Raw genomic sequence first — 10000 nt, forward strand, 5'->3', positions numbered from 1 at the left:
ATTAAGTTCTTTATAGGTTGATAATAGTATCTGTTGCAGTTATCCAATCAGCCAATCATGTGGCAGCAGCACAGTGTATATAATCATGCAGATTTAGGTGAAGAGCTTCAGTTAAAGTTCACAGCGAACACCAGAATGGAGTAAAAGTCTGGTCTCTGTGACTTTAACAGTAACAGATCAGCATGACTGAACATCAGTCTACATTTCATCAGGTTGGGGTAGAACAGGAGACTGGTTTGTGTTGAAACTTTACAGATGATGAGAAAATGAATCTTTAAATCTAGAATCATATAGAAATAAATGTTGACTCTTATTGAAAGATCCTGCACTACATTGTGTGTTACAGTAGTGTGTAGTAGACACTGCTCCTCTTAGCAGAAGGTGGAAATCATCAGATATCATTACACACATCAGCTGATTTCTCATCACAGCACAAACAGCTGATGAAGAGATTTCTGCTTTTTAAGAAGGATTCTTTTTGAAACATGAAGAAGTTTGATGATGTTCAGTGGAGTGCAGCTTTAGCAGCTGTGCAGCTGTTCTCAGATCAGTGTGTGTTTCTGAGTCAGAGCACTTCCTCTACAGCTCAGGGAGGTTTTTGTACGACGCTGTAACACTGTGTGTACGGATAGCTGTAATGCTGCTGACAATAATAATCTCCTGCATCTTCAGCCTGAACTCCAGAGATTTTTAGACTATACTGTGTTCCAGATCCACTGCCACTGAAACGATCTGGAATCCCAGACTGACGAGTAGATGCATAATAGATCAGGAGTTTAGGAGCTTCTCCAGGTTTCTGCAGGTACCAGGCGAGGTAACTGCTAACATCTGCACTGGTTGTACAGGTGAGAGTAACAGATTCTCCTGGAGAAAAAGACTGAGATCCTGGAGACTGAGTCAGGACGATTTCCCCAAAAGACTCTAAAGAAAAGGATGCAGAGTTAAAATAATGAAACAGATGTAGTAATGAGTGTGAGAGTGATGTGATGATGTGTATGAATAATAAAAGTAAAGAGAATGTCTCACGGTGAGCGAGGAGTCCCAGTGTCCCCAGCAGGAGACTCAGTACCATCATCATTGTGCTGCGTGTCAGTGGCTCTGAAAGGACTGAACACACTCTGATCAGCACTACAGCTCTTAAAGTGTGTGTAGCAGTGACACAGAACACATATGCAAACACCACAACTGTGTGTGTGTGTGTGTGTGTGTGTGGTCACTGGAGTGTAACAGAGGTTTTTGTACGACGGCTTCATTAGAATGTATCACTGTGGTACACTTTTGGTGGAGGAACCAAACTCATCATCAGTAAGTCTCTCTTCTTTATTCAACATTCCATTCATTTATTTTTATTGTTTATCAAAATATTAAAGTTTAGACAAATAGAAAAATGTGGACATCATAAAGAATTTCTGTTTGTTTATTCATTTATTCATTTGTATGTCTTTATAATTTGGAGATAAGGAATGTGGAGTATGTTTTGATGATGAGACAGTTTCAGTAAAATAAAAATAAGATAGAGGAAATTAAAAATCAGGAGTTAGCTGTTAGCTGAATAAGTAGACAGTGTGTTCATCAGTAAACAGCACTTTCACATTCACAGCTTCTGAAGTTCATATTGTGTGCTGTGAAGGACATGGTAGAAAACTTCATCCTGTGTCTGTTAGCCTTCTGTCATGTTACTGATGGACTGATGTTGAATCTGGAAACAAAGATAAACAGTGTGTAGAAAGGTGGATGTGGTGTGATGTGGTTATTTCCATCACTGAACTGATTTCTCAGCCTCTTTGCCAGATATGTGATTTGTGTAATGGAGTAAATCTTCTTCTCTGGAAACTCAAAGGGAAGGTGTGATGTTTTCCAGCCCTGACTGTGTGGAATATCAGTGTATTTCCATCAGCAGTGGATTTATTTTTCTGTAGCACTACATGTACAATAACAGAAGGACTCAGGAGGACTGGAACACACTCCCAGAATAAAGGCCATCAAAGTCCGAGTGTCTCCACGATAGAACGAGGAACTAGGAAATGTTCTCCTGCTGAGTAGTTCTACTGAAGTGCAGTGATGTGAAGAAGCTGTAATGAGTAAATGTTGTGTAAGCGTGTGTAAAGGTGTGTTTATTGTGTGTTTGTGGTCTACAGAAGGTCCCACGGTGAAGCCCTCCGTGTCTCTGCTCCCTCCCTCCTCTCTGCACCAGTCTGAGGAATCGGCCTCGCTGCTCTGCCTGCTGTCTGCCTACTCTCCACAGGGGGCGTCGGTGAGCTGGACGGTGGACGGCTCGGCGGTGAAGGACGGGGTCTTGACCAGTGCAGAAGAACAGAAGAAGGACGGTTACACACGCAGCAGTACCCTGACCCTCAGCAAAGCACTCTGGGAAAAGGGGGAGGAGTTTGTCTGTACGGTCTCCCACGAGGGCGTGGATCATCCGGTCACGTTCAGAAAGAGCCAGTGTTAAGTCTAACAGCTCCAAGATAGAACTGAACACTGAGCTGCTTACACATCCATCTACAATAGAGTTTCAGTTCTACACAATGCTGACATTTCTGTCTTTACTCTCTTCACTGTCCTGTTGCTCTTCCTGTAGTTTTGCTCTGCTGAAATAAAGCTTCATTTTGGACATTGTGTGTTCTTTTCTTGGAGTTAATAGTCATTATCAGTGTGAGGAGAGAGTGTGTTTAGCTGTAGATTCAGGACTGTGTGTTGTGCTTCAGTGAGTTTGGATGAAGAAAGTTGAACATCTGGTGAAAGTGCTGCTCTATTCTGGGAGAAAGAGGATCACTCAGCCGTCTTCATGTAAATCTCACTTCCTCTACACTGCTCTCTGATTTCCTGCTTAAAACTGACTCTGTGTGTTTATCTGGGTGTGGAACAGGAAGCTGGTTTCATGTCTTTCTTTAGAGCAGGATTTATGGTTGAGGTAACTGACAGTTACAGTTACATTAAACTGATGATTTATAACAATTGCAAATCATAAGATTTTAATAACTAATCAATTATTGCTTTAATTAATTTAATAGACAAACTTCAACAGAAATTAGCAAAGCCAGAAATCCTTTACATCTTTATTCTGGTTGTCGGACATTAAATCATCCTTGGCCTGGTCCATGGCAACCATTGGGGTTAAATTGTTGCTACCAGAGATTGTGTAAAATATTAGAGGGTTAGAATCAGCTGGACATGAGATGGTGAGACTCAGCTTAAGCAGACCTTGGTAAGGTTCTCCTGACCAGGAGATGATCAGATGCTGTAATGTCACCAATGATTGGGGATGTTTTTGTTTCTTCAGTTTCTGTGTTTGAATCATGTTTATAAAAACTCAATATAATGAAGGATTCAAGCTCTTCACCTCTCAGTGTTTGGTCCTGTTGTGGAGAAGCTCAAATGCCAGAATCTGAACAATTTCATGTGAGGAAGGTGAGATAATGTATAATGTAGTTTGAGAAAATAAGTAATTGGAAGAGTTTAATTGTAAGAAAATAATAATAGTTAAGATTTTTTTAAAAATCAGCAATTTGTCTCAGCAATTTGTGTGGAAAGGGCTGTAAAGTCAGAATTTGTCCTGGATCTGTTGACAAGTTGAGAACCTGGTTAGACACCTAGTGCAAGACCATGAGGAGTAAGAAAAAGAAATAAAAGCACAACAATATTTGGGAATTAGGTGCTTTATGTGAACTTGCCACCAAGCAGGTCAAGGGGAAAAGGCCAGAGAGAAGTAAAAAAAGAGTGAAAAATGGAGCAGTTCAACAGTAAATCTAAAAACACAATACAGGCATTGAAGCTGGGTGACAGAGGTTGGCTTTCCTGAAATAGAAGACATTTAAACAAACCCAGCGGTGACAGTGAGGAAGTTCTAATCCTGGTACTATTATGAACACCTCCCCAATCTGAGAGAGTAGTTTGTCCTGGAGTTAGAGAGATTCTTCAAAGGATGTTGCACCATCTCACCTGAACTGAGTCGCCTACTGGGAAGAAGATTAGGAGCTGATATTGCACAAATCAAGTGCAACTGCTCTGAAGAAAATGCACACTGTTCATGTAGAGAAATTGCTCTCAGAAAACAGGTAGACAAAAAAAAGAGAAGCTCAACTCACATTGATGCAAGCAGTGGCTCAAGGAGTCACATAGAGGAAGAGGACAACCTCGAGGAAGAGGAGGCAGAAGATGAGGCAGAAGTTGAAGAGGCAGTGGAGAATGAGAGAGTGGATGCTTTATTTGCTGAGTGAAATCACTGGGCTTTGAAAGATCACATTTCGGTCTTATTCTGCTCCTGTGACGACACCTCCCTTTTCTGACAGAACGACTCAGCCACTTACAGACCCAGTGGAATAACCTCAAGTCTGGAAACGAACCTGTCATAGAGCGTGAAACCGGTTAGATCCAAGTGCAGGTTTATTTGCAAAATCCAAAAACAGGCAATGGTCAAAACACCAGGCAAACAGCAACAACAATGGAAATCCAAAAGCAGTAGTCAATAATCCAGGCGTAGGTCAGGGCAGGTAGCAAACAATCAAACACGAAAAACAGGCAGGGTCAAAAACGAGGCAATAAACAGAACAGAGAAGATACGCTCGGTATGCAGACAGGCTAACAATACTTCGCGTCATACGAGAGTTCTGAGTGAGCTTAAATAGACCAGGTGATTAAAAACAGGAAACAGGTGTGCTGAATTGGTGGTGCAATGGATTGTGGGAATTAGAGTCTAATTACTAATTATAATTACTAATTCTAATTAGAGTCTAAGCACCTGGCGAACCTGAAGAGTGGGGCTTCCTCCAAGATTTTTAAAAGTAAATGATGCAGTAATACAGAGAGCTTCAACTCCTACAGCTCACTGATAACTTGTGTACACATAAACAATGTGAATAAGTCACCATTGCATTGCTCTCTCATCTAGCAAAAGATCGACACAAGCAAGCTTGTTAAAATTGCAAGCTAGTACACTTAGCTTGGGCTGCTAATCTGAAACAAACATTTATTTCACATTAATCTGGTGAATGGACCACATGGTATACAATATAAGCAGCTCTGGATTTTGTTCATTCTAAAAACAGAAATGTTTTTTCATCACAACTACCAGATGTTGCGTACATGCATACGTACGTACAGAAGACTAACATTTTATTAGAGATTAATGAATAAAATTAGTTCATTACAGCAAGGAAAGGAAAAATCTCCTGAGGTTATACAATGGGGACGACACTGTAGCTGCCGATTCCACACTGATTGTTGTTTCTCTGGAGTCTCATATATCCTCCTTCTCCCCAGTTAACACCCCAACTGGAAAAGAGAGAAAGGGGCATTTTATCCAGCGGGGTTATAATCCATCATTTTCTTACTATATAAAAAAAAACTTAGTGTGTGTGTTAGTGTGTGTCTGTGTGTATGCGTGTTTGTGTATGTGTTTTGTGTCTGTGTGTATGTGGTGTGTGTGTTTGTGTGTGTATGTCTTTGTGTGTATGTGTTTGTGTGTGTATGTGTATATATGTTTGTGTGTGTGTGTGTTTCTGTGTGCATGTTTCTGTATATGTTTATGTGTGTTTGCGTGTGTGTATATACAGTATGTTTGTGTGTGTATATGTGTGTGTGTGTTTGCGTGTATGTGTGTGTGTTTGTGTGTATATGTGTGTGTTTGTGTGTGTGTGTTTGTGTGTGTGTGTGTTTAACCTGTTTTTGACCAGCCAGTATTGTTGCCCATCTTCTTTTCCATATCCAACCACAAGAACTGCGTGATTCACTGGTTGAGCTTCAGAACAGTAATTGTAAATACCTAACACACACACATACAGTACACACAGACACACACACACACACACACACACACACACACACACACACACACACATACAGTACACACAGACACACACACATACAGTACACACAGACACACACACACACACACACGGCTCTTCAGAACTGTTCACAGATCATCTGGTTTAGACTAGAGGAACCCATCAAAAAGTCATGAGGTCTTTAATATTAAGCACATAATTGAGCAGTCAGTTACAAAGGTGGACTGTTCTTTAACACCAGGATCATGTGGTTCTTCATAAAGCATTTACAGTGTTCATGTATCTGTACTAACTGTACTAACTCATGGAGGAGTTCAACTATAGTATTTTTGTTAATATAAATTAATTAATTAGCAGATACATGTAATAATTGTGTGATTAATTAAACAGTCCATTGTTCAGAACACTACTTTTCATTATCTAATATAATGACACAATCATCATATCTGTAAAGTCTTGAACTGTTCTGTTAAAAAACTGCAAAACACGTTGGACAAAAATACTACAGAAGACACTAGTGTTATTATTACAGGTACAGAGACACTAGTAACATTATGGTGTCATTTTTACAGCCATCTCTGTCAGTGTGGCATACAATAATTTACTGTAACTCAGACTGAAGACTTTTATTTTGCAGTTGTTTATTTCAAATGTTTAATTTAAATATAGTAGGTTTGAGATATTAATGATCCATATGCACATACAGTTCATTATAAACAACTGACAATTGTCCTGTGTGTCTCACCAGTCTTGTAATGGTAAAATGTGGAATTGTTAGCATTAATTCCTACTGCGACCGGCCCGATGTTAGCCACCACCTTCTGCAGCTCAAACTCATTATAACGCTGAAGAACCCGGAAACCAGAACAGCGTCCATATTTATGACTAGGGAAGCAAAATCCAACCTACACAATGAAATATTATGTGACAACAAGGTTATATGTGTGGCTCATTCTTATTAAACCATTAAAATAACATTAATAGTAATGATTTTATATAATAAACATGTAGATAAGAAATATAACAAAATATCATTATAAAGATAATAATGTTAACGTTGCACAATTTTATTTCATGTTCTGTTAAAAGATTCTCATCACTGCAATGGGTCTAAATATCTGAATGTATCACTATGTCATAACTGATACACAGCCTGGGCTACATATAAAAATTAAAACTGTAATAGAAGATAAATAAAATACAATTATTAACTAAATATTCATGAATAATAATAATCAGAAATTAAGTCTCCATGACTGATGTTCTCATCCTCTATAACATTTGTAAAGGACTGTTTACACACACAGAGAAATAAAGTTTGACTTTGAATGAAATCCTACACACATCTACAGTGCCTTCAATATGGGTTCTTTTGTCATCCATTAATGATTATTACAGATACAGAAATCTCCATCTCTTGTGTATTTACTGAGGATGCTTCAGTCCAGATGAAATGACTTTCCACACAAAGTGGAGATGGAGAATGCTAAGCCAGTTTTGGAAGTGGGAAAGTGGGTCTTTGTATCTACGATGGAGACCTCTTACCTTGGTCAACACGAGGTTTAGCTGGACCAAGCAAATTGTTTCATGTATGTGCTGCACTTCTATATATTACTGAATATTGCATTTTTACATTGCATAGAAGTAACTTAGGATGAACGTAAATGATTAAATATGTGTAGGAATGTATAAAAAATACCTTTTGTTCATAAGGGTAGTCAGCGTCCTTGCTGATGCCCCTGTGGTTTATTATGTAATTAAAGGCATTAGTCAGGAGGCCTCCAGAGCAGCCACGGTTTCCCTCCTCAGAACTGCAGTCCACCAGGTTCTGAACACTCAGAGGAACAAGACGACCCTTCTTCATCTTCATTTGAGCTTCTAAAGCTCCAACTGCACTGAACGCCCAGCAGGCATTGCAGTCACCCTACACACACGCACACACACACACACACACACACACACACACACACACACACACACACAGCAAAGATGAACGTGAAATCAAATAATTGTTTTGTTTATATTTAATTGTTTACCAAAGAAAAGCACATATAATATTTATTAAAAGCTCCTAACACCCTGTACATATATACCTGGTCCTGTACAGGGGTGACAAATCCATCCTCAGTCCAGTTCACACTGGGAGGGAGAGAGAAATCACTCAGAAAGGTGAAATTATCATTATCATCTTCATAAGAAAGATTATCCACCCTCAGACCATTCAGTTTAGCATTGGCTTCGTCTGCGGTCTACACACACACACACACACACACACACACACACACAGGGGAAAAGGAAGGAGGTTTTAGCCCTGTATAAAACTCCATGGGCATCACAGAAACACAAGAACTGGACCACACCATGTCTGAAAGGTGATTGATCCCAGTGGTAAAGGTATGTTGTCCTGCTGCAGCTTCTTCATTGTGCTTCATCACTTCCAAAACATTCTGCTCCCAGATTGTTCTCCTGTATGTTTCCTCTCTCTGACACACAAACACACAAAATAGTCTTACATTAAAACAAAAGAAAATTTCAACATTAAAAAAAAATCATACTTCATTGGAACTTTTATTTTTTTCATAAAAGAGGATTTGACTTGTTTTCTCTAGTGAAGTGATGTCACATACAGCTAAGTACGATGACCCAGACTCAGAATTCGTTCTCTGCATTCAACCCAACCGAAGTGCACACACACAGCAGTGAACACACACACAGCAGTGAACACACACACACACCATGAACACACACCCGGAGCAGTGGGCAGCCATTTATGCTGCAGCACCCAGGGAGCAGTTGGGGGGGTTCGGTGCCTTGCTCAAGGGCACCTCAGTCGTGTCCGGCCCGAGACTCGAACCCACAACCTTAGGGTTAGGAGTCAAACTCTCTAACCTTTAGGTCACGACTTCCCAAACAAGTTCACTGCGTGTTCTGTGTTGGTTTCTACTTGTATGTGACTTTCTGGCATTTAAACTCATTTAGACTTGTTTTGGTCTCAGACATTGTTCTGTGAACTGTTTATCCTCAAACTCCTTGTGGACACCAGCGGTGAAGGAAAATGTTAAGCTGTAAAAGGAGCCTTTGTTAACTTGTGGAACTCCAGAAGCAGCAGACAGGCAAAGTGTAGTGCAGCAATGTCAGCTGAGGAAGCAAAAACTCAGTGGCTATTGGAAGTGTTCAGTGAGTTCACAGAAAATGACTTTCATTCAACCTTGTAGACATTCTGGAAAAGAGCTGGAGGACTCAGAGGAGCATTTACCCATCATTAGGGCTGAAGTTACTGAGGTAGATTAACTCTTTAATGGAACGGCTGCTGGGGTGGATCAGATTCATCCAGAAATCCTGGCTCTTGTTGTTAGTATGATTTTCACATTTTTGGTATTCCTGTGGAAGATAGTGGAGCTTGTGGACCTCAGACATCCACACAATGGAACTTCATGGAGGCCATTCACATTTCACACTTTATTCATGAACGCCAATAATATATTCATATCATATAATATCAGTCATTATATTGTTTATATATTTTTCTATAAATTTTCCCATTTTATGGTACAATTAATTCCAATTTATTTCCAATTTACTTTTAAATTCTATTCCTGACTATTCTGACTCAGACAGTCGTACAGAGCAATTCACTACATGCTGTACTGTGTATGATTGTGTATGTGACATTTATTTAATGCATGTGATTATTTAATGTATTAATGTAATGCATAATAACATCTTTTTAATCAATCAAATCAATCAATCAATCAAATTTTATTTATAGAGCACCTTACAACAGCCAAAAGGAGCACAAGGTGCTTTCAAGTAAAACAACAATATACAATAAAAATATAAGAACACAATGAACATAAAATAGCATAAAATAGCAGTTGAAACAGGGGCTACGTGTTAAAAGCTATCTTTAGTGAAACACTTGTGTAATTTTTATATATATAAATTGTTAATTAAACTGATTTGTATTTCTCACCACACTGCTGTAATTTTTATTGAATTCTTTTTTCCAGGACATCCAGTAGTCATGTAGATTCATATCACCACAAACCTCAGAGACCATCAGAGCCAGAAACAAGACGCACCTCATCATACCTGTGAACTGAAAGGAACAAAAGAGCTGTGACCTTTTTATTCTCTTTATTCTACACTATAGGAGGAAATGACCTCATTACAAGCTTCATTTCACTTTCCTCTTTGTCTCTTAATCTAGAATT

At 39.2% G+C, this 10000-nt stretch overlaps 1 protein-coding gene, 1 long non-coding RNA gene and 1 gene segment (V, D, J or C); 1 reads left to right on the forward strand and 2 right to left on the reverse strand.

Moving 5' to 3' along the window:
* Window positions 1-187: 187 nt before the first annotated feature.
* On the reverse strand, window positions 188-1161 carry LOC132857273 (immunoglobulin kappa variable 1-8-like). The segment is given in 2 exon segments: window positions 188-921; window positions 1027-1161. Coding segments are annotated over 2 exon segments (387 nt in total).
* Window positions 1162-1173: 12 nt separating this feature from the next.
* On the forward strand, window positions 1174-2614 carry LOC132857286 (uncharacterized). The gene is made up of 2 exons (XR_009649522.1): window positions 1174-1305; window positions 2139-2614. It is a non-coding gene; the product is annotated as an uncharacterized LOC132857286 (long non-coding RNA).
* Window positions 2615-4368: 1754 nt separating this feature from the next.
* Window positions 4369-10000, reverse strand: part of LOC132857241 (cathepsin S-like) — a 6469-nt gene continuing 837 nt past the window's right edge. For 2 of the 3 annotated variants that reach the window (XM_060887253.1, XM_060887252.1), the window contains exons 2-8: window positions 9760-9885; window positions 8147-8269; window positions 7880-8035; window positions 7486-7710; window positions 6532-6691; window positions 5662-5764; window positions 4369-5274 (exon numbers count right to left, since the gene is read on the reverse strand). In XM_060887253.1, the coding sequence (XP_060743236.1) occupies window positions 5178-5274; window positions 5662-5764; window positions 6532-6691; window positions 7486-7710; window positions 7880-8035; window positions 8147-8269; window positions 9760-9876 (981 nt within the window). In that variant the 5' untranslated portion in view covers window positions 9877-9885 and the 3' untranslated portion in view covers window positions 4369-5177. Of the gene's footprint in view, window positions 5275-5661; window positions 5765-6531; window positions 6692-7485; window positions 7711-7879; window positions 8036-8146; window positions 8270-9759; window positions 9887-10000 lie in introns of all 3 variants that reach the window. The other variant, XM_060887254.1, reaches the window with a different exon arrangement.

The sequence above is a fragment of the Tachysurus vachellii genome, chromosome 14 (assembly GCF_030014155.1).
Source record: "Tachysurus vachellii isolate PV-2020 chromosome 14, HZAU_Pvac_v1, whole genome shotgun sequence".
NCBI lineage: Eukaryota > Metazoa > Chordata > Actinopteri > Siluriformes > Bagridae > Tachysurus > Tachysurus vachellii.